The 24,868-nt window shown below is 55.7% G+C and overlaps 1 protein-coding gene across 1 annotated transcript in view; it reads right to left on the reverse strand.

Annotated features, from left to right (window-relative positions):
* The window catches only part of LOC306952264 (ankyrin repeat and fibronectin type-III domain-containing protein 1-like), a gene marked incomplete at both ends in the record, with an annotated part of 97,259 nt that overhangs the window by 39,178 nt on the left and 33,213 nt on the right, over window positions 1-24,868 (reverse strand). Inside the window, one exon of the mRNA XM_079542934.1 lies at window positions 3,718-3,758. Coding sequence (XP_079399060.1) covers window positions 3,718-3,758 — 41 coding nt within the window. The remainder of the gene's footprint in view (window positions 1-3,717; window positions 3,759-24,868) is intronic.

Below are 24,868 nucleotides of genomic sequence, written 5' to 3' on the forward strand. Positions count from 1 at the left end.
TCTGCCAGAGCTGGCAGCAGCACTGAGCCGGAATGGAGCACTGCTCCTCCCGTCCTGTGTGGGGTGGAGCTGAGCAGCTCCTCATCCCCTGCGCTGGGACATTTGGGAGCGGGTCCTCATCCCTGGTCCCAGGCCGGGTACCACTGATGCTGGTGCCACCCAGGCACAGTGAGAGAAGGGGCCTCTGCCCATGGAACCTGCCATGGCCCTCCCACCCCACAGCTCCAGGCTGTGTCCCATCCTCTCCCCTGCAGGGCCATCTTTGCTCTCTGCAGACGTCCAAGGCAATCCCTATCTCCTGCCATTCACACCCACCCTTGCTAGCCTTCCTCTTCCATCAGCTTCAGTCTTGCCCTGCTCTCCATCGCCAGAGTGACATTTGTTGAACCACGACATTTCTCAGAAGCACCCTGGAAGGATTCCCTTCCTTTCCCAGCACTTGGAGAGGCTCAAAGCTCTCCACCTGCCCATAACATAGGCTCTGTATCCACCATCCAAACCCATGGGGAAAATATATATTTAAAGTTCCAGTGGCTCAGCCCCTGCCACTACAATACCCTGCCCAGCAATGGAATCTTCTTTGCTTTATTACACTGCATGTGGACGAGCTAATTCCCTGACTCTAAAGCCAGAGTTAGGGCTCTGCTGCCTCTCAGCTGCCACTCATGCCTTCAGAGCCCTTCCTAAGGCTGGGCAACGCATCCTCCAGCTCAGTGAAGGCATTCTGGGGCAATTTCTTGCAGTGTTGAGAACCTCGTGGCTTCAGAGATGGGCTGGGCATTGCTTTCCCTACCCTCTTGCAGCATCGGCACCATCCATCACCTCTCCCTTCCCCTGGGCTTCCTCCTCTCACTGCCTGGCACTTGGCAGCACGGCTACTCCTTGCAGCATCCCAGCTGAGCGGCTCTCTGGCTCTTGGGCACTGCAAAGAAGTCAAACCCAGCACACAGGTACACTGCTATTACTGTTGTAATGATAGTGCCCGAGTTAAGGAGGCAGTGAAATGAACACCCTGCTTTGGAACACATCTAGATTATTGTGATGGCTCTTAATGCTTCCAAGGTGTAAATATGGGCTTCTAGATCCTTCAAGATGCCAAGGAGTTACGAGGGGATGACTCAGAGATGAAACATTCACTTTCATCCCTGTGCTGGCACAGAGAGGTCTCAGTGTAAGACATCCACCTTAAGAGCAGGGTGATAACAAATTAGCCGCAGACACTCTTGGCTTAATGAACGCTGCAAGACAAAACAAACACGAGATGCTGCAGTTACATAAGGAGGTTTCAGAGGTTGGTGGTGTGTTTACACCTCTGAGGCTTCACACGGGAGGTGGGCGGCAGCCTTGAATGTGGAACGGGGACAGAGCCCTGAAAAGTGCCCACAGGAGGGCTGCGGGATCTCCAGGGGCGCAGAGGGCTGAGCACGGCCACGTCTGCACACAGGGATGAGGGCAGTGCCAGTGCTGACACCTCAAGTGCCTGCAAACATGAGCAGCGCAGCGGCTCCTGACAGCTGAGCGTTGCTCTCAGCAGAGGAGGGCAGCGAGCGCAAGCAGCTCCTGCAGCAAATCAGCAGCGCTTTAATTAAATCCAGGTATTTCGGTCTGCGCTCACATGGGGCTTTATGATCGTTATTACAACCAACATTTCTCTCTTGGTTCAAAGAAACCAGTCCACGCCTGACACCGAAGAGCAAACGCCTCCAGGAAGCAGCAGCCTTCCCCGGCCCCTCTGGGGGGGACTCACTCACCCGCAGTGCTCTGCACACTGAGCGTTCTGCCGCCACGGTCCCATGCTCTGCTCCACAACACTCGCAAGGGGCCTCTACCAGGAACATGGAAGGGGCTCTGGATGTCCCAGCACGCACCCAACGCCGCAGCCTGCTCAGCAGCTCCCTGTGCCAAGGCATGCAGTGGCACCAGGCTTTGGAGCTGTGGGCAGAGCGGGTGGGAGCTGCTCCCCAAACAGGATCAGATGGGATTTGCCCAGGATGTGTCCTGCACGTCTTGACGCCTTGACAGCCCGTTGGGAAGAGCAGCATGGAGGTGCCAGTGCTGCTCTCAGCGCGAGGCTGGCACAGCCAACACAGGTGGTAAAACTCGTGCAGCTGCTGGCTCAGTGCTGGGCTCATGGCCACAGCTCCTCTCTTGGGAATGTCAGCTCTGGCAGCTGCCTATGTGCTGCTCTCTCCGAGGTGTTCTCTACCTCCATCAGTTCTCAGGTGATGTAATTATTTGAGGTTAAGCCTTCCCAATCCAAACAGGATTCCTGCACATAATGCAGAACAGGGAACTCTGCCTCCTGGACACAAAAGAAGCCAGGATTCACCGCTCCTGACGTGGGCCAGGAGCTGGAATAGCCATCACCATCCTCAGCAATCCCTGGACACCAGAGCTGCTCTGGGCTCTGTTGAGTGTGGTGGTCAAAGCACACAGCAGCACTGCAGTGAGCAGCATGGAAATCTCAGACCTTGGTCAGCAGAGGTCACAAACACATCTCTCAAATCCTTTGCCAAATGTGTGTTGATTTTGGTGCTGCATCCATGATGACCCCCCCCCCAGGAAGCTCCTGTGGTCTCCCAAAAGGCTCGGTGGGATCCAGCAGCCTAGGAAATGATTCTGGCTGGGTTTTCAGCAGGCTCTTGCTGCCAGTGGTATTGGGAAGCTGGTAGCCAAAATCAGGTGAGTGGACAGAGCAGCTCTGAATCAGACCTTTCAGCTGGAACCCATGAGACTCATGTTGGGATGTCAAAAGCCTCTGGTGACATACGGAGAAAGGAGCCCATAGATACCCCCAGACATGTGCACCAGTGCTGGCACTCCACATCCTAGCAGCTCTGTCAGGGTTTGAGAACACCCTGCCATCCTGGGCACCAAGGGGTGCCTCTGTGACGTTAAGCATAAATGGGACCAGGAAGCAAAGGATGCTGCTGCCTTGTGCTCCCTGTGGGCTCAGCACTGCTGGGAGCAGCACTGCAGGAACGCATTGGAAAGCATCAAGGAAAGAAATACACCAAATTATGGAGGACAAAAGATGTTCTCAGCCCAATCCCTTCTACACCTTCCAAAAAACCCCTCCCAGTGACAACCCCGCATGGCAGAGCACTGTTCCACAGTTTCAAAAACACCAATGGCATCTTTTTCCCAGTACAAAAAAGATGACAACAGAAGGATGTTCCACTTCTCCCAGACGGCACAGGAGCAGTGCAGGGTCCTACAGCAAACACACTCAGCAGCACAACGCACAGCTGCTCCGCGCTCGGGGCCAGCACTGAAGCTCTCACCATTAGTTTGAATAGAGTTTGCCCCCATGCAGCTCATCATGCTGCCAGGCATCCCTCCAGCAAAGAAACCACCTGCCTGCCTGGAGGGTGCCGTGCTGCAGTGAGGCTGTGGGAATGCAGGGTGCAGCAGCAGCTGCGTGCTGTGCACACTCAGAGCAGAGCAGTGGACAGGTCACTCCCAGCCCCACCGCACAGCCCCATGGGGTCCCAGCTCTGGCCCCATGCTGGCATCTCCTCCTGATCTCATTTAACAATCTGCAGATGCCCCGAAGTCAAGGTGACTGACAGCCCTTCACTCTCATCCCTGCTCATGTAATTGCTGCAGCTATTCCTGTACACCGAGATGTCTAATCTTAGCAAGCCGGAGCTGCCTGGCAATACGGACAAACCAGGCATTTCCACGCAATTACTCACCAACACCACTGGCACTTACTTGGACTGGTAGAAGTCCTTCTTGTCTGCTGACCCCAGACTCTGCAAGACAGAAGACAAAACAGTTATGTCCCTTTAACCCATGGCCGAGCAATGCCACTGATGAAGATGTGTGAGGAGGAAGAGCTGTGCCTGGGCTGTGTGTATGGTGGGCAGGCTGGGGGAACCCTGGGCTGCCAGCTCAGAGCCTCCATCCCCTAAAACAGTGCAGGCACAGCCTGCAGCCACCAGGGCTGTGCTGAGAAAGGGTCATGGCAGCAGCACGAGGATGCATTGGCTCTGAGTCTAGCACATCCACATCTGTCACCGCTTGCAGCAGTGTGGCACCATGAATCAGGGCAGGCTGGAAGCAGGACAGGGTGTGGGGTCAGCGGGAAGACCCACAGGCATGGGGACAGGTTGATGATATTCTTCTGTCCAGAAAAACCCCAACAACATACAAAGTGAGCACAGCCCGATGCTCGCGTGTTACCACACACCCTTCACGAATGCCACGACTTCACCAGCTTGTGCCATTGGAAGCCCAGTGCCATCCCAGCCCCGAGGGATGAGGGGATGGGGTGAGCACAGGAAGGCCCCCACTGACAGAGGGATGCACTGGGTGCAGCATGACACTCAGACACGCTGAGACAGACAGACAGACAGACGGATGGATCGATGGGTGGGCAGGCAGACAGATAGGTATTTGGACAGACAGACAGACAGACAAACAGACCCACCAAGCCAGGGCGGCAGCACAGCCACCGCACCTCCTCCTGCTCCTGCTCCCAGGGACGGCCCAGCCCTCGCAGCCCACCAGCGCGGGGTCCCGGGCAGCGGCACAGGGTGGCCGTGCCACCGTCCTCTCCCTGTCCCCGTCACCACGGCCGTGTGTCGGCTGGAAGGAGGCACGCCGGGCCCGGCAGCTGTTGTAGTTTTGCTCCGTGGTTGCCAGGCAATCGCGAAGGCGAGCGCCGAAGCAGAAGCGGGGCCGAATGCTAATGGGGACTGGGAGCGCTCCCTGCCCAGCCCCGAGGAAAGCTCCGGGCGCTCAGCGCAGCGCAGTCCCGCAGCGGCCGTGGGCAGCGGCCGGGCTCCGGCACATTTCCCTGGGGCTGAAGGCACCCACCCGCCCCCAGCCCCGAGGCTGCAGCCAAACCTACGGCACAGGGAGCGCGGAGCAGGGGCTGCGCTGCTCTCGCTCTGTCCTACAGACTGGGATGTGGCCGAGCCCTGGCCCGGGCAGAGCTCAGTGAGCAACAGCGGAGCCCCACATGATGGGATGATGGGATGCGAACGGGGCAGGAACAGCGCAGGGCAATGCGATGGGAGCTGTGCTGCAGCCGGCAGCTGCACCTCACACCAAGCAGGTCTCCAAGACGAGGTGGCTTTCACTGAGGTCTCTTCTATAGGTTGCAATGCTCCTCCTCCTCCTCACTGAGCCTTCCTCCTGCCTCCCACAAGCAGAGGCCCCTCTGCAGCCTCTGTGTGAACCGTCCTCATGGTCTTCCCCAGGAAAACATCCTTGGACCATCCCCAACCAGCACGTCTCGTTCTCAGTCCATTCATTCAAAGCACACAAACTCGTCGACGTGGCAAAAGCAAGTCCCCATCCTGGGAACAGCACCTGTACATCGGGCACAGCACTCCCCCTGGGTATGGCATTACTTCCTTAGACTTGCCACCTAAACCCCAGGGTGCTGGATCCTGAACTATGGCTAAAATCAGTTCCCAAGCCATGAAAAATTCAGTTTCATCCGCTATCCAGCAAGGATGGTGGAGAACTGGTGGCAGCACCACTACCTGATGCATGAGGAATCCGCACCCACAGCCAGAGCCTGGCACCAGCAGAGCTCTGCAGGATGGCTGCCACTGTCCCAAGGCAGCTCAGAGCCTGGGGTGGCCCAGCACAAAGTTGGCAAAGGCAAAGCCGGCACCACGGGTCTCACAGCTGGCACTGAGAGCCTGAAAAGTGACACCAATGGCCCCATGGCTATCACTGGGTGCTCCATAGCTGACACTGAGAGCCCCACGGCTGGCACTGGGAGCCCCACAGCTGGCAGCAGCAACCCCAGGGGGCAAGGAATGGGTTAATGCAAGCACACTGAGCAGCTGGTTTTTAAGAGTCATGGAAAACTCAGGGGGTATTGGATAGCTGGAATAGAACAACGAGGCACTAGCTTTGGAGAGAGGAAAAACAAAACAAGAAAGCGGGGAGCTCTGTAATGATGGCTAGCCAAAACATCTCATTTGGAGCCTTATTAAGAGAAAATAGCAGTCGAGGAGGGACAGCAGAATTCCAGCACCATGTCCAAGGAGTCGGGCCTGGAGCGGGGCCAGCAGCCCAGGCTCAGCTCCTGGCTGCCCTGCACCCCACTGGCTGACCCCCACCCGCCCCGTGCCTCCCCACAGCCCCCACACAGCCCTCCCTGCCCTCTTCCCAGAAAAGAGAGGATCTGTGCGCAGCACACAGCCAAAACTCCCCCCACATTTCATTTCTTTCTCCTCAGCGTGCGCAGGGGGTGAGGATGTGCTCTTGGCATCCCATCTATGCGGGATGTAATTGGAAGCCCTTTGGTGAGGAGCAGCGTCACCCAGGGCAGTGACAGCCCCAGTCCCTCTGCTCCAACAGCTCCGATCCCGCTGTACTAACAGCCCCAGCCCCATTTTACCAATGGCCCCAGTCCCATTGCACCAACTGCCCTGGCCCCGCTGCAGAACGTGGGGTGATCTCAGCTGATGGTGACAGGTGGGGAATTTAGGACAAGTGGCTGATGGAAGCAACACTGGGTGGATGGATCACCATAATGAAGCAGAGAGGGATGAAGCAGGATGGGAACACAAAGCCTGAATCTTCAGAGAAATGTGCTGGCACACAGCAGAGCTGAAGCCATCTCCAGAGAGAGGAGAGGATCAGCATTTATGGGGGCTGCAAGGACACCAACCAGATAGGTCACGCAGAGCTGGGCAGAGCTGCTGGCATGCAGGGAGCTGGGATGAGCTCCGCTTCCCCCACCTGTGCCAGGGGACTGAGAGAGACAGAGAGTTCCCGAAGCAGAGCAGAAGATGGCCTGGCACACTCCTCTGCATTCTGGGTGGAAAGATCAATCTCTCCTGCATTGATACAGCCTATGGAAGTTTTTATCTCTGCAGTTATACAACACAACATTGAACGTCGGCCGTCTCACACGCAACTAGATGGGGATCTGCTGGCTGCCAGGAGAGCCATACACCAAGGAGGGGGGCTCTGGAAGCTGCAGATCCACAGGCAAAACAAACCCAGAGCCACAGAGGGCTCTGCTGATGCCATAGGGTGGGGGGGGGTTGATGTGCAAGCATCCCTGTGCTCAGTGCATATCCCACACCGCAGCGTGAGTCACGTTCCACGGGGCCGCCGCGCTGCTGCCACTTGCTCATTTCATTGATGACTCAGGGCTTAGGAAGCACGTTTGAAATCCCTTAATGAAATAATGGAGAGAGTCATTTTTATCGGCATGTATTTTTAAAACAAATCCTTGAGTGAGGCTTGCTCCTAGCTCTGCCGTTCCGCTCCAGAGATGGAGGTGAACAGCTCTTGGACGGAGCCCAGTGCACTGGTGGGGCAGGAGCAGCCCCTGCACGTGGCACATCCCAATGGAGATGGTGGCTGGGAGCAAGGACACTGCCTGGCTGAGATGGGAGGGCTGAATCCCAGCACGATTGGATCAGAAGGGCCCTCCCTGCCCCCAGCCCCAGCCCTGCCGTGGGCTGTGCCCAACAGCTCAGGCTGCCCAAGGCCCATCCGTGGCCATGGGCATCTCCAAGGTTGGGCACCCACAGCTCTGGGCAGCAGTGCCAGCGCCTCACCGCCCTCTGAAGGATTTCCCCCTAACATCTCACCTAAATCTCCCCCATTTTTGGACTGTTGGCCAATGTGACTAAGAAAGTGCTGTCCCAAGCAGGGCCAAAGCCATTACCACCAGGGCCCTCTTCCTTTCCCTACACCAGCATCGCAGAATTGGGCCAGTGCTGCCGCTGCTGCCCTTGCTGTGAGAACAACAGTGCTCCACGTGATGCTCAGAGCCTGCCTGAAAGTGCAGCGTCACCAAAAACACCAAGAGGGAAAGAGGTGCTCAATGAGAGGGCTTATGCAAGCGTCAAACATGAGACCATTGTAAAGGACAGTGATGAGCTCTGTTGAGCCTCACTGGGAAATAGCAGCCACGGGGCTGGGAACCAGGTGGCATGGAGGGGCCGATGCAGTTCTGCATGACCCATTTATTCCCATCGACACACATCAATCCCGCTGCACTTTTTACTCCCTGAAATGTTGCCAAGCATGATCTGAGCTCATCTTTTTTTTTCTGGGCAGTGTCCCTGGGAGAACCACATTATGAGCAAGGGCTGAAGAAGCCTCATGCAATTGTTCAGAAATGACACCAAAACGATGCCCAAAGACGAGCAGCTGCTCGCAGGTGGCAGCTTTCTCAGTCATCCCAATAAAATCTGGCTCAGCGCTCCCAGAATAACCAATGCCCACACAAACAAAAGGAGAGACCAAAACCGAGGGAGGTTATTTTTTTTTCCATGTTGGAAGAAAAACTCTGCAAAACAAACGGGTGGGTTAATGCTGATCAAAGCCCACCCCCCAAACCCGTACCCAAGCACTTGGGCCAAGGTGATGGCAGAGCTGAGGTTGTGCTGTGCAGCCTCACACAGCACTGTATGCACCAGGGAGCCCAGCGTGCAGGTGCCAGTGGAGCCCATGTTCCTCTCTGCCCCGTTGGGGATGGGGGGCAGCTGCCCAGCCCCTGGTGCTCAGCCTGGCACTCAAGACACACGGCAGCTCCTCCCTGCTGCTCCCCTCTGCTGGCTGCAGCTGCTGGGACACGATGGCACCTGGGTCATGGCAAACCATGCTGGTGGATGGAAGGGTGGAGAAGAGCCCTGCGAAGGACTGGGGGTGGCAGCGGGGTAAGAGCCAGCACTGTGCCCTCATAGCCCTAAAGTCAATGGATCCCGGGTGCAGCAAAGCAGCGTGGCCAGCAGGGCAAGGAAGGAGATCTGCCTCTCTGCTCTGAGCTGTGAGACCTCACCTGGAGCACTGCGTCCAGATGTGGAGTCCTCAGTACAGGAGAGACATGGAGCTGTTGGAGTGCATCCAGAGGAGGGCTACAACAAATGTTCCAAGGGATGGAACACCTCTCCTATGGGCCAAGCTGAGAGAGCTGGGGTTGCGCAGCATAGAGAAGGCTGTCCCAAACCATCATTGCTGCGTGTGAGCTTGTAAGTCTGTGGGAAATCCCCCCAGGTGTCACACACTTCTCCAGCATCATCCCTCCCCCAGCAGCCCTGCAGAGAAGGACGCACGGTGCCCCATGGGCCTCCCTGTGCCGCTCTGCTGCTGCCCCACGCACGGCTTCACACCGCACTGCCTGACCACCACTAAGTGCTGAGGCACCAAACCCCATCAAGGAAGTGCGAGACACACTGCAGAATAATTTGAGAGCATTTTAAAAAGCCCAGAGGGGGAAAAAAGCTTTTTGGAACGTGTTCTCAATCTCATTAATTGGGAAGACAGCCTTGGAGGGGAAAGAAAAAAAAAAAAGATTATATTCCTCCCCAAATCATTATCCTCTCTGAAGAGTGTATCATATGAAAACAGTTATATAAAAGAATAAATTATATTTGGAATGGCAGGAACCCCAGAATAAAGCAAAGAACTCTGGTGTTCCCATATAAAGATAGGAGACAGTTATCTGTTCCAAATTTTCGAGTTTTCTGCTGTGCCAATTCAAATTCACTACATACCAGCATGGCCATATAAAGGGGACTCCACCCATGTAATCTTGGAACGAGCTGTAATCCCCCAAACTATCAATTTAATGTATGGGGATACAAAATGAGACAAGAATGTACTGACAGAGAGCACAATCCATTAGCTCCGTGGCAGAAGGCACCAGAACGTGTGCGCAGGAACAGCTATTTAAAGCCACATTTGCATTTAAAGACCGGATCTGAAATTAAGATTTCTGCACGCAGACAGCGTCGATTCTGCCAGTGAAAAGGCCATCTCTGAATCCAGCGTGAGTTTTGTTTTTCCCTTTCTTTTCTCCCCTTTGCTCAGCGTCACGTTTCTTGGCCGGCGATGGGAAGAAAGCGGCTCAGGGTCGGGAGTTTCCCATCTCACCATGCCTGTGTGCAGCCTCCCAGCCCGTCCCACTCGGGCTGCCCCATACCAGCATGGTGGGGATCAGAGCTCCAGAGGTGCTGTTCTGGGCTGCTGGGGCTCCGGGTGCCTCTGTGACACCGATGCAGGCAGAGGGGGCACACACAGCTGCAGGGACGCAGCGTGCATGGACAGCTCTGCACTGCTCTGCCCCTCGCCCCCTGCACACACTGTGCTACGTCCCAGGGGGCCAAAACACCCCATTTTCCCGTCTTTCCACAGGTGCAGTGTGGCTGCAATGAGCCCCATCCTGCACAGGGCCCCCCCCACCGGCCCGCAGCAGGATCCTGCTTTTTGCTCCAGCACTGCCTGCCCCATGGGGTGCTCCTGCGAGAGCTGTGCTGCAATGCAGGGCATGGCAAGTGGCAGCACGGGATGGCACACAGCCCCCACGGGGAGACTCCCCAGCCCAGGGATGGAGGCATGGACTGGCCGTGTCAGCTAAGTGTTTCCATTCAAGCCAGACAGTGACTAATAACTCCATTAATTTGTTACTCAGTTAAATTTTTCAGCCCCACAAGAGCCAAATGGTTGCTCCGAGCGAAGAAATCCTGCAAGACGCATTCCTTCCTGCTGTCCCAGGAATACCCGGGGATCCATCACTGCAGGACAGAGCTGACAGCTCATTCATCCATCACGAAGAACAACACAGTAACCTTTCCTTTATCCCTTTTCCTCCCCAGATGCCATTTACTGGTGGCTACAGCTCGCGTCATGCTCCTGCTGCGCTGCGGGAGGTGGGGGCTGAGCGAGCTCCTCGTGCTGCCACTGCTGCACATCAAACAAATGAGAAAACAAACATTTGTTTTATTGGCGTTACGGCTGTCAGCACAGGGAAGGAAAGAGTGTGGTCTGCAGAGCATCCACCTTCCACCCCTTCTGCATCCAACGTCACTGCATGCACCAGCTACACCCGGCAGAGCTTGGAGGCCCTTCTGAGCTCCCTGGAGGTCCGGCACACGGAGCTCAGCTCAGCGCTGGGATTGGTGACATTACGGGATTCATGGCCACGGCCTTTTTATTTGTGCCTTCAGAAGACACGTGCCAAGAGCCTGCACCACACACCAGCACATCCCAGCTGTACGTGGGTAGCCCTGCGTTCCCCTGCTGGCTGCCCCCCAGCCTGGGGCACATCAGGGCTCTGCTCAGTGCTCTGCAGGGTGTTGCTCCCCCCGTTCCCACCTGCTCAAAATGGACCTGCTGCCCATGAGACTGCATTGAGATTCAGCTGAGAAGCAAGCTTCAGGCAGGCCTCAGGAAGCCAAAATAGAATAAAACATACATTTGTGACAAGATATCAGTCCAGTAAATCCTTGCACAGAACACAGAGGATAAAAAAAACAGATTTCTTACAAAAACCCAGTACTTTCTCTTGGTTGGTAAACGTACAGCCCTGCAAAGCCCACAGCTCCAGCATCCCCGCAACACCAGGTGCAGTGCCACAGGGCACAGAGCAGAGCTGCAAACCACCCCACAGCACAAACCACCCTCCTCAAGCCCTGCTCCTGCAGCTCTCAGCCTGCAGACCACTCTCAGCACATCACCAAACAAGCCTACAGGACCTCCTCAGGGCCTTGGGGATGTGAGTGCCCAAAGCCTCAGAGCCAAACCACCAGGATCCCTGTGGGTGTCCCCCAAATGGACCCCACACATCGCTGTATGGTGAGACAACAAATGCAGCACAGCCGCCAGCCCAGCTCACTGTGTCCTGGAGCTCGCTCCATCCCATGTCCCAAAGAGGCACTGACCCCCCCAAGTGCAGGGCAGCACCCAGTGCCCCCACCCCACCTGGCAGCAGCTCCAGCCCAGCCTTTCACCTCATGCCTTCCCGAGGCCCTTTACCCACCCAGCCTCCACCGCAGCAAGATGCTTGGGTTCACATTAGGCTTTTCCCAAATAATATCCCGGGGTACCCCAGCTCTGCAAGGCGCACTGCTCACCATCTCTGCTATGCTCTGGTCTTCACAAGGGCTCTGGCTTCTTCCTCCTCCTCCTCCTCCTTGTCCCCTCCCTGGCTGCACAGCTGCCACCCGTTCCGGCTCCATTCCACGGTCTCTCCCCACGATTACAGGGCAGCACAACCACCCCAGGTGAGCTGGCAATCACAGACCTGGAGGCAATTTCCATGGAAATGTCCCCTCCCAGCTCAGACGTGGGTTTATCTGCCTGGGAGGAGCATCCCACGCCAGCACTCCACAGTGCCTGACCTGTGCCTTGCCATCCCAAGATGCAGCAATGCTCCACAAGCAACAAACCGCCCATTCACTGCTTTCTTCCCTCCATCCCATGGCAGCCCACGAACTCACCTCCTCCCAGTCCTGACCAGTAGCACCAGCCCCATGGCACTGGGCTCCCACAGGGTCTCCAAGCCCCAGAACCAGCCCCAAGCCATCAATGGGCAGAGCTGCTTCAAGAGAAAAGCACACGTCTGTCTCCGTGTGGGGTTATAAGGGCAAAGACCTGACTTCGCTGGGAGAAAGAGATGTGATGGGCATTTATCAAAGCTGGGATGAAGATGAAGGCAAGCTCAGACCCCAGAGCCCAGCCCTGTGAGCCATCCCAGCCCCACACAACCCCATCCCTGTGGGCTCCAGCACGGCAGCCTCCATGGGGCGTTGTGGCAGGATTCGTGGCAACAGCACAGAAAAACAAATGTGCCAAGGCAAGTCACAAATGACCTGGCAAGTCACAAGCATGGCCAAGGATGGAAAACCAGCAGTCTGTGTCTCACCATGGCACCCTGCAGTATCCCTGCAGACATAGCAGTACCCAGCCCTAGGAGGGCTGTGAGAAGTGCTCATCCAAAGCACCCCAAGAACGATGCACAGAGCTGCAGTGGGTTGTGGCTGTCTGTGCTCTGGAAGCACAGCAGCTTCCAGGGGAAGCACAGCCCCTCGCGCCCAGGCCCCGGGGAAGCCCATCCGCATTCAGGCAGCATTTGGGCTGCTGCGAGGGAAGAAATTAAAGAAATAAATCATATTTTGTTTGTGCTCAGTAAACACTCGCTGGAGAGCCGTGATTCAGCCTTGCATCTGCTTCTCCCCAGCAGGAAGCCACGGTGCTGGTTACTGTGGTGGCTGCAGGGCACGGGGAGCCCGGGGCTGGCATGAGGACAGGGATGGGGACAGAGACAGAAGCAAGGAATGGGGATGGGGACACAAGGGTGGATGGCACAGCCGCACGTCAGCAGTGAGAAGGCTTTGGTGGAGATGTGGAGAGAGAAGGCAGCTGGGAGGAGAGTGGTTCAATGGGGAGAGGACGCACCGGGAGTTCTCTGAGGAGCAGGGGGGAGTAAGGAGAAGCTCAGGAAAGGAGAAACAGGGAAAAGAGACGAAAAAGCCGCTGGGTAAGGGATGCAGGAAGGGAAAAAATAAAAGGGAAGGAAAAAAAAAACACCAGTTGAAATCCTTGGGGAGTTGTGGAAGAGAAGAAAGCGCACAGACACGGCAGGCACGCCAGAGCCAGAGCCAGAGCACAGGAAGCGCCTAACGAGGCTGGAGACAGAGATACTACCGTGCTGCTGACATCATGCCGCGCCGCAGCCCTTTCCAAAACAGCTCCGAGCTGCAGCGCGGGGCGCAGGCAGTGTGCTGGGAGATGTGCTGGGAGATGTGCTGGGAGCTGCCCTGGGCCAGCACGGCCCTGGGGTTGGCAGGGAGGGGACAGCGGTGGTGAGGGGCTGGGTCCGTGGGAAGGGGCATTGCCAAAGGTTTTCTCCAATTGATACACACACAGTGAGATGTGATGTCCCTGCTGTGCAAAAAGGTGAGTGCTCCCAACAAACAGAGCCAAGCAGTGAGAAACGGCAGATACAGAGACCCAGAGGGCAGCAGGGCACTGGGGAGGATCTCCGGACTGTGCAGGCAGCAGTGCCATGCATCTCCCCGTCCTGCACGGGCTCTGCATCTCCCCGGGGTCCGCATGGGACACCCACGCCGAGGGCACCCAGCAGCTGCTCTCCCAGCATCTTCTGCAGGAGATCTGCCCACCACAGGGCTGGGCAGGTAGGAGAAACCCATCGTGGAGCCTCTGTTGGCCCTGGAGCCGTCCGCACCCCCAGCTCCTCGCTCCCAAGCCCTGGGGCTGCCTCCCTGCCTGGGGGGGCTGACTCACGCGCTGGGAGAAATTAATAAGCAAGCACAGGAGAAGGCTCATCCCTCCAGCAGCAGCATGAATCACGGCTCTGCTTGCCTGTCCAACGCATTGTTCAGCACTGAGTCAGTACTGCTGCGCAGGTTAACAAGGGCAGAAATTAAAAGTGATGGCCTACGAAATGCAACAGCGCTGAGAAATTATAAAGCAGTGCTACTGTAAGAAAGCTGACGGGACTGCCCACAGAGCCCCAGAAAAGACATGCTCTGTGCTTCAGCTTCTCACCAGCTGCTTCTTTGCAGACAAGCCCCCCCCAGTGCCCCAGTGCTCCCCAGAGCCCCACAGCGAGAGGCAGCGCTGTGCATCCACCTCCTCTGCCTCCCACTGGGTGCCTCACATGTGCAGCCCTGGCTGGGGGGAGAGCCCTAACTGAGCAACATGTGTCTCAGGGCTGGGGGCCATCCTCAGAACAAAAGCCCTTGTCACTATTTCCCACCCAAAACAGCTTCTGCAACACAGTGGTGCATCACCACTGCAAGTAGCAATGATGTTTAGAAAGTACATTGTAACCTCAGCGTAGAACAAGAGGCTCCTGCAGTCAGAGTCCTGGATGTTGCTGTGGAATGGCTGCTGTGAAGCACCCCCAACAGCCCTCGTGTTCTGTGAGCTTGTAGGTACTGAGCGAGTGCACCAACACGGGCTGTACTGCACTCAGAGATACATGGGAGCAGAACCCAACTTTGTGGAGCAGAGAGAGAAAGAGAGGAGACACGCAGTTTGGGAAATGGGGTCAGCTGCTGGGCTGCCCCGGTACATGAGCATGAGCACACCCAGGAAACATGCGCTGTGCTTTAAGTGCTCCCTTCTGATCATATCAGCCACCAACAACTCTCATCCCTCTCCAACACCAGCTGATGGATCAGCTTTGAAGATACTGTGCAGCAGCAAGTTCTGCAGGTTACATCCTCTGGTACAAGAAAGCACTGCCCCACGGCAGCGCTTCACTCGCTTCCTTGCAGCTCTGGCTAATGGACTTAAGACCAAAACGTCTCCAAGGATGCTGTGACTCATGATGCCATCCCACACCATGCTAGGACCCCAGGGCAGATCCCACCCACCACCAGCACCTCTCCTTTGTCACTGCAGGGCTGGGGGCAATGAACACAACGTGACGCACGCTGCTCCATCCCACCCAGCAGCCCCAGAGAAAGCTAATCTGAAGGAGCCATCAACTGAAAACAAAACAAAATCTGCTCAGCAAACCAGCGAGCACCAGAGGACCCATTTTCTCCGACAAGGATCCAATTCAGCTCTAAGAGGACAGTTATTATGCATTAAATGAATGGCAATCGATTATTAAGAGTGCATTCATCGGGGCTGGGTAAATGTGTAAGAAGATACCCACCTATTACATAGCTGTGAAACCACACTGAATGCGCTCCTAATGACCAACTGCTATTTACTTAACATTCAATATCCATTGCTAGGGAAGGTCTCTCTAGATTTAATAAGCCTCTGTTATTTTATGTTTAATTAAATACCGTCCACTATTAAAAACATATTTAACTGAGGTCAAAACCAGTAAAAACTGTATCTTATAACACAGCTGCTAAACCTCAAATATCTCCTTAATGATTAATTGGGATTTAGCACGATTGCTGTCCGACTGAGAGCGCGTGGAAGCCAGAAGCTCCAAGATTCAAGGACAAAAGTGCTTTGCTTCTGCAAACAATTCTGCTGGTTGAATAGTTTGGCTAATAGAAACGTAGCAGGGCAGTGGGAGCCTCAGCCCAGTGTAACCCAAAGTTTGGAAAATTCAACATAAAGCACATCCATGTGCACAACACCTGCACAGCCGAGCGGGGAGCTGGGACACAGTGCCCCAAATGCAGGGAACCCCACGGCGTGGGACACTTGCAGGACCCATCCTGCTCAGCCCTGTCCCAGCTCTTCTGGGAGCATCTCGATGGGACACGTCCAGTTGGAACTGCCAGTGGTTGAGATTGCCAACGGGTTGGATTGCCAATGGTTGGGATGGCCAATGGCTTGGGATTGTCAGTGGTTGGGATGGCCAATGGTTGGGATGGCCAATGGCTTGGGATTGTCAGTGTTTGGGATGGTCAGTGGTTGGGATGGCCAATGGCTTGGGATGGCCAATGGCTTGGGATGGCCAATGGTTGGGATGGCCAATGGTTGGGATGGCCAATGGCTTGGGATTGTCAGTGGTTGGGATGGCCAATGGCTTAGGATTGTCAGTGGGCTGGCTCTGTGGCTTGTCATCCACAGCAGCTCCTCCAGCAGGAACCAGTGGTGCCAGGAAGGAGTTGGAGCTGGATTTGCTACGATGGCATAAGCTCTGCCCTCTCCGCTCCATTCGTCATCAGTGTCACTGGGCACAGCGACAGCTGTGGGGACAGGGGCCTCTCAGTTGGGGGAAAGAGGCTTGAACAGGGAGCAGAGAGAAGTTCAAAGCATGTCAGCACTTGGGATAAAGCCATTCCACCTCAATGACCTCCTGCAAGAGGATTTGATTCTTGTTGTTTTCATTCTGAAAGCCCTTCAAAGCAAAATCTGATACTAGCAAAGAATTAAATAGAGCAGTGCATACCCACACAGATTGCACAAGAAAACAAAATTAAAAATAGAAACAGCCAGAACAAAAATGAACGCAGAAGAAAAGTTCAAGAGTGGAAATCCCGAGGGTCCTCTCATTCTGTAGTTCCCTCCTAACCTCAGGTATGCTGTGGCATCAGGGTTAGGCAGCAGACTGCATGCTGTGATCGTGGGACATGAGTTAAGAGCCCAGAAGTTCAGCTCAGCTTTGGGCAAACCCAACTGCAAACATGCTGTGAGCTCATAGCATTGCTAAAGGAATTGGACCACGCTGCAGGGATTTAGTGAGATGTCTCAAGCAAATGTCAGTCCTGGGCAGCTGGATGGGGCTGAGACAAGAAAAGCTCTGCCCCAAATCATATCCCAAGAGCAAATTCATCATCCTGCCACGAATGTCATTCCAAAGGAATAAGAAGCCATCGCTGGCGTCTGACAAGGCATCATGCTGTGCACCGAGACGAGGCGGGTGCTAATATCCATATTGAGCAGGCACCTCTGGAGGGAAATGTTGAGATAATTAAGTGCTTCTGACACCTGAAGGGATCCTGGGAGTCCCAGCAGCGTACCCCCAGGGATGTATCACAAAGAGAGCTGGACGCTTGCCTCTGCCTCACGGCTGCCAGGCTGGCAGCCGCCTCTCCAGGTGCTCGAGGGACAGGATGGGAACGAGAAGGATCCCGTGGGAGGATGCTGGTAGAATAACCATGTCACCAAAGTCACTCACCTCCCAGATCTCAGCACCCGGAGGAAAGTCCACTTGGTCTCTTTACTTCCTGCTCCAAGCACTGATTTATATGCATACATAAATGCACAAAGTGCCTATTTGCTCTTCACAACAGCCCTCCCATGAACTAGCCGTACCACAACAGTAAGCAATCCACGGCAGATACCATCTGTGTTACTTCAAAGCCACGCAACACATTAAGCAAATAGCAGAGGTGTCTGTCTGAGGAATATGGTGATGAAGGACGTCTCCATCTCCAGATCAGCCTTGGGGACCTGCTGTGACATGGAGTGCTGCCCCACGATGCAGGGCAAGGAATGTAGCACCCAATCTGTCCCGTCTTATTCAGGAAAAGTCAATGGATGGGAAGAATCAGGAACAGCTCCAGAGATGCCTCCCTGGTCCAGCAGAGGAAGGAGACACCCACTACAGACATGTTCATCCTACCTGTTCCCTTCTGTCCAGTCAAGGCTCTCTGTTTGTCTTCTAGTGAGTTCATCTCTGTTTGATTTACTCTATTGGTCAATCAATTCGGTAAGGACCCAAGAGCCCAGCTGAAGTCAACAAGCCAACACTGAACATTGTTATCTGTGAATGACTCCTACTGGGCATGGGAAACCTCAAGAGCTGCACTTGCACAAGCACAAGGGTTTGCTTGTTTCAGTTCCCTTCTTGGTATCCTTGCCACACTAAGATTCCCATGAAAGATGACTAAGGAGTACCTCTTCCACCAACAGAAATAGGATTGCATGGATGTCTTCAGCTGAGGCTCCAGGCCACGTTCCATAAAGGGCTGCAGGGGCACCATGGATGTGTGGGATGAGGAAGCAGGGCTGAAGCAGCCCCTCTGCTCCCATAGCAGCATGACAGCGACTCAGCCAAGGCTGAGGGCAGGCCAGCCAAGGCCTTGGGGGTCAGACAGACAGCAGCAGGGGGGTCATGGCAGAGCCAAACCCCACCTCCACGCCTCTTTCAGGTTTCTTTCATCCCTCGAGTCACAAGTTTCACATCTTCCTCCATTAGCTGCCTGCAATGCAGACATCGGCTCCAGCCATCTCTGCAGCCACCGTTCCTCTGCTGTTTTACGCAGCCTATGGCACACTGGAGATGCCCATTTCTCTCCATCCCCCATGTAGAAAGCCTGGACACGCAGCCCAGACACCAGTGCACACTGAGAACTCCATCCTGCCCCAACCACAGCAGCATAGCACGGCTTAATTCATTACAGCCTGCAAACCGCCTTGAGATTCTCCCGTGCTCTACAACCCCAGGGCTGCTATTTGCTTAACCCCGCCAAGCAGACGGGGCAGGCACCCAAAGCCGCAGCAGCACTGGCTGCTCCAGCCGGCCCCACGGAGCTCCAGCAGCAGATGCATTGGCTGCTGCGAAAAACAACTTCCTTCTTTCTTTTTTGCTCGAGTTAGCTGGGGTTTAGGCTGAGATTTCGGTTACGTTTTGCGGCCCGCCTTTCTGGAGACAACCACCCGCCTGATGCTGGGTGAGAGCGAGATGTCTGAGACCACGAGCAGTTGTGTTTATTTGGGTTCCAATCTTCCAATCATTCACAACCCTGGGAAAATGAAGCTGCGTTGCTGGGGTGAAGCTTTTTGTTTTGCAAACGGGCTTCAGTCTGGGGGTGATGCGATGTCCGCCAGCCCCTGCCTTCTGCTCCCTGCAGCTCTATGCAGCACGAATCCGCAGGAACAGCAGCACCGTGTGGCCCCCGAGACATCCGGGGAGCACGCACTGAGCCTGCCCTCTGCCAGAACCCGACACCGCGCCGGAATGTAGAAAATTGCAAATGATACTTTAATTCCACAGTCACTCACCGCCAGTAGCTCCGGCCATGGGAAATACTGGGGTAGGCGCACGGCTGGGAGCGCCCGCACAGAGCACAGCCAGCAGAACCCAACGGGTTGGAACTGGGATATATGGAGCAACACTCCCAACGTGGGCAAGTCGTGCCCACCCAGTGCTCGCTCCAAGTGCTTACGTCCAGATCCCACGTCTCTGCTCAGCCATGGCACCTCCAGACCCTGTCCCATCCGTGGGGCAGTGCCTGTGCCCTGCATCAGCTGCTCCCCAGGAACCAGGAACTTGTGGCTTCGGGACTTGTCCCCTGTTTTTCCTGGTGCCTGGCGGAGCTCTGGAGTGATGTAGAGTCAGAACAGAACCAAAATTAAATACAAGACAATGTGGAAAACTCAGAAAGTCCATGTGCTGCCCACCAGGAGCACAAGAACTGCTGCGGTTGGATTTATTGTCAGGGTAATTATCAGATACAGGAGGATGTGAACTCCAAACTCCCTGGGGCAGTTTGGAGTTGGATTTAATACTACACAGAGCTCAGCCAAAAGTGTTACGAGAGGAGAGGGGCAGCACACTGGGATGAGGGCTGCTCTCACGTTTCAGGAACTTCCTGCTCCAGTTTCAGATCTTCCTTCCTTCCTCTTAGCTGTCCATCTCAAGTCAGTGGTTTTGGAGACCAAGGAATAACACGATTCCCTGCTGTCGCTCTCCAACAGACAGAGCTCAGTGTTCCATGCCACTCAATGGTCAGGGACAGGTGTGCCCAAGTGCCACATCCCTTGGCTCAGGACACTTCCCTCAGCCCTGTCTGCACTGTGGGACGGTGCCAAGCATCCTCCTCCCCACCATGGATGGGAGCAAGCAAGCCAGAACCCAGCTCGCACCTTCCTGTGTGGCAGGAGGGGCAGCAGTTGGTGAGGTCCCATTCACAGAATCACAGAACCATCAGAGGATGACCTGGTACTTCTCCTGCTGGCACAGCCACTGTGGCCTCATCATCGTGCCCACACCAGTAAGGTGCTGCAGGTGTGGATTAGGTACCCACAGTGGAAAAACTCAATAGTATGCAGCATCAAATCCTTTTGCGCCACTGGTCCCTAAACTGAAGTCTCTGCGCCACAAACATGGGAGCTCTGAGGTGCCAGTCCTCAGCCCCCTTCTGAGCTGGGGATAGAGGCTGGGGGGAGGAGGGATAGGAACTCACAGCAGGGAACAGGAAAGCTGTCACCAGGCAGCTGTCACCTGCTGCCACCAACAGGGACTGTAGGGACCAGCAGGGCCATGCGCTGCACCCACTGCCTCCTTCCCACACCCCATAGCTCTGCTCATATGGGGTTCCACCTTCAAGCAGATCTGTCAAAGTGGAAAGCAAAGCTGAACCAGGGACACTTTTAGAGATGTACAGCCTGAGGGTGAGCGCAGCAGCGTCCTGGTGCCTCCTGTGCCAGACCCAGCTCCCAGGAGCCCCGTGTGCCACCTGCAGCAGGCAGCCCCGACATGCCCAGGGCAGGATTTCCCCTTCCAACAGTGCTCCAGCAGCACGGCCCAGAGTTTGCTTTGTGCTCTGCATAGAGAGGAGAGCACAGAGGAGAGATGAGAGGAGCGTCACGCCGTGCGATGGAAGAGGGTAACTCGAGCTGTGGTCTACCCTACATTCCTTGTGGCTCCAGCTCCCCAGCCAAAACAAAACCAACATTTTCCTTTTTTTTTCTTCTTTTTTTTCCCCTTTCCTTGAGGCCAAATAGGAGGAGGGGGCACCCCCACAGCACTCAGCCCAAGTCCCGCTGGCTGGGACCCAGCTCAGCTCCGCCAGCTCCCAAAAATTCTCCCAGCAGCAAGCAGACCAGACCCAGAGTCCTCCTGCAGTGACACCTCCACACCACAGCCCTGAGGATACCCCCGCTCCCCTATCACCTCCTAAAATCTTTGGCGTGTTTATGGGAAGTCTCCTGCTACCCGTAGTGCCCACAGGGAGCCATGGGGCAGGGAGCCAGGAGGAGGGCACCGAGCCCCTGATGTTCCATCCTGCACCATCCCATCCCACCTGCCAGCAGGAGCTCGCTCTCCAAACTGCTGCCCACCCCATCCTCAAGCAGCAGACGCACTGGGTCAGCCTTGGCTTGGCCGTACAGCAAGACTGGGTGCTAACATCCAGGTGTGAAGCACCAAGAAGTCCCCGTGTGCTCGTGTGTGTGCATTCAGCATCCGACCCCTCCAGGCTGCCCCACTGCACGGGGTTAGAGCTCACATTTGGGCACACGCTGCCATTCACCTCCCAGCCCCAGCCACGGGCCAAGGGGCCCCGGTGGGCTCATGGCAGCAAGCTGCAGACACGGGAAAGAGTTAACGCTTCCCCCAGCTCAGCTCGTACACTGTTATTCAATACATTATTGACGTTGAAAAGTCGTCATGTTACAATCCAGCAGTCCACGAGTATTAAGAGGAAAACAGAGGCATGCAGAGCGAGACACACACCGCGAGCAGTGGGCCCCTCCGCGCTGCGGTTACGTTGCTGCACACAAACTCCTTTCCCAGACTTGGTTTCCTCCCCCACCTCTCCCATTTGGTGCAAAACCCACCCGCTCGCTTAATGCCGCTGTGAATCCCCAAATCCTGCTCACAGGAGGGATTACCCGGGGGGGAAAGGCAGCCGGGGGCTGTTCTCAGGCTCCAGCGGCTCTGATGCTCGGTGGCTGACATTGGTGCTCGGGGCCAAACCTTGCAGGGAGGGCTCCTGTGTGGGATCCCGTGGCCGTGCCGGGGTGGCAGCAGGGCAGGAGGTGAAGGCGACACCTGCCCAGTGTAAGGGCTGGGGCCGGGCTGCTGGGGCCGCTGCTCGCCAGCCACCGCACTCCCCGCTTGTATTTTATTTCATCCCCTGATGGGAGAAATGTGTCCTTAATTTGTCCTGAAAGAAAAAGAGGGCGAGCTGCATTCTCACATCCAGAATGAAGACAACACGCAAAGCCCTTTAGAAGCCGGCGCCACAAATACGACGCGCTCCTTTTTCTAATTAGCGATGCTTTTCCCAGCAAGCAGGGTGGGGGGGCTGCACACCAGGCCCCACGCCGCTGCCCCTCGTGTCCCTCTGTGCCCAGCCGGGCCCTCCCCACCGATCTGTCCCCAGAGGGCAGTTCTGGCTCCTCTCACACAGAAACAGGGGTTCATCTGGTTTCAATCCGGCCCCTCGCAGTAGCTGTCACCATGAGTTTGCTGGCAGGGTGAAGGATGCCTTTATGCAGCCCCTTGCCAAAGCGGCAAGCATTCAAACCTGTGGCTGCGGCAGACCTCCAGTGCCCCGCTGGCACACCTTGGCCACACGGGGCAGAGCGCGGCGGTGCTCGCGATGAGCAGACACCGAGCAACGCGGCACGGGCAGCGCTTGCCGGGCTCCGGCCAGCACCTGTGGCCGCAGCACAGCAGCGTGGGCTCTCCTGCTCCCCTTCCCCTCCCCCAGAAAGCCCCAAGAACCGCAAGAACCACAGAAATGCATCCCCGTGCTGCAGAGCCTCCCTGCGAAGGGCACGCTGTGCTGCTGGGGAGCTCTGCCGCCCGCACCGCCTGGCCGCCCGCCAGCCTCTGACAGCAGCTGTCACATAAAAGCAAACACTTAAAACCATTACATTTTACAGCAGTTTATCTTGAACGCCGCCTAAGGTTTTGACGTCGCTCCACGATGACCCAGTTCAGTGGGTTCCCCCTGCAGCCCCCTCCTCCTCCTGGCTCGCTGTGACGCCACGGCACGGCGCTGAGCTCACAACTCACCCCGTCCCACACAAGGACCTTCTTGTGCAGCAACCGTGAGCTGTGTCACTGCATCCATGGGCACAACACAGCCAGCAAACAGCAAACAGCCACTGTCCTGCACTGGGGGACACAACCCCTTCTGATCCAGCCCCCGATCCCATCGGTTTTAGGGCTGTAAGAGCACACTGCTGGCTCATGTCCAGCTGACACCCAGTCCTTCCCAGCAGGGCTGTGCTCCATCCTTACATCCTCCAGCTTGCACTGATAGCAGGGGTTGCCATCACCCGGCTGCACACCTCGCGCTTTGCAGAACCTCACGCAGTTCCCCTGGGCGCTCAGCCTGCCCTGGTCTCTCCGGATGGCATCCCACCCCTCAGCTGTACTGAGCGCCCCACACAGCCTGCTGCCACCTGCAAACTGCTGAGGGTGCACTCAATCTCAGTGTCCGTGTCACTGGTGAAGGTGTTAAAGAGCACCAGCTCTTTAACAGGGACACCACTCATCACTGATCTCCATCCGGACATTGAGCCATTGACCACCACTCTCTGGGTGTGATCTCATAACCAGTTCCTTATCCGTCAGATCTTTTCAGTTTGGTGAGAATGATGCTATGGAGGACTTCTCAAAGGCCGTACTGATGTGCAGACAGATGACAGCCGTGGCTTTTCCCCTCACTGATTCAGTTACACCAACAAAGGCACACAGTTGGTCAGGCAGGACCTGCCTTTGGTGCAGCCATGCTGCTTGTCCCATCACCTTCCTCTGTCCTATGTGTCTCAGCAGGATGATCTGCTCCATGATCTTCCCTGGCATAGAGGTGAGGCTGACAGGTCAGCATTTCCCAGGTTCATCCTTTCTCCCCTTCCTACAAATGGGTGTGACATGGCCTCTTATTCAGCCACCAGGGTCTGCAGCTGACCAAGCATCACCGAGAGCATCAGCCAATTCCCTCAGGACTCTGGGATGCATCTCATGGGGATTCAGAGACTCGTGGATGTTCAGGTTCCTGTTGTTCAGGTGTTCTTCCTGGTGTTCAGGTCTTGGGGCCACAAATTCAGCTAAACACAAAGCACAGCATGGCTGGATGTCTCTGCTGACCCCTGAGCACTCCCCATGCAGTAATGCACTTCTGATTGAGGAACTGTGAGTGAGGAACTGTGGATCAGAGCCCCCAGCTCTTGTGGTGTGGGAACAGAAATGCCAAAGCGTTCTCCTTCGCTTCCGTCCCATTCAGCGCACGTCTCACGCGGTGCAGATCAGTCAAAGAGCAGCACAGTGCTGGCACAGCCCTTACATCACTGGGTGTTTTCCCCACAGCTCCCACTCTGTTTCCTGCACTCCTCCTAATGACATGACTTCATTTCTGTATATACATATATGTATTATTTCTAAGCCAATTTTCTAACCATTTTGCCAACAACTGAAAACGCACCACAAGAAGAGAGCAAGAGCCCCAAACCAGTGCCTGATGCCTCCAAACCAACACATGGCACATGGGGCTGGGAGAGAGGCGAGATGCAGCCCCAGGAGTGGGACAGCTGGCGCAGGCCCTGTCCCACTCTTGGGCTCCCCTGCCGTAGCACTGCCATCACAAATGCACTGTGCAATGAGGTGATGGCCTTCCTAGGACAGGGCTTTGATTGGCATCGCCATCACGAGCAGCCTCTCATTCTCCATCCTCCACGCACACATCTAGATGTGTATGTACACATATGAGAAACTTTATTCGCGAGGAAAAACAGCAGCAGGAAATTAAAAAGGTTTGTGTGACAATATGAGCATGGCTGTAAGGCACACTGCCTGCTCCCTGCGCAGAGCACGCTGCCCTGCTCACACACCTCAGCTTTTCTCTGAGACATTTCTCTTCACCGCTTTTACTTCTGCTTCCATCACTGCAGCTTCTCCTTCCTAAGGAGCAGGTGAAAGAACAAGAGCATCACTCAGCCCCTGCACGCCCATGGTCTCAGCAACTACTGTCAA

The sequence above is a fragment of the Tetrao urogallus genome, assembly GCF_951394365.1.
Source record: "Tetrao urogallus genome assembly, chromosome: 15".
NCBI classification, from domain to species: Eukaryota; Metazoa; Chordata; class Aves; order Galliformes; family Phasianidae; genus Tetrao; species Tetrao urogallus.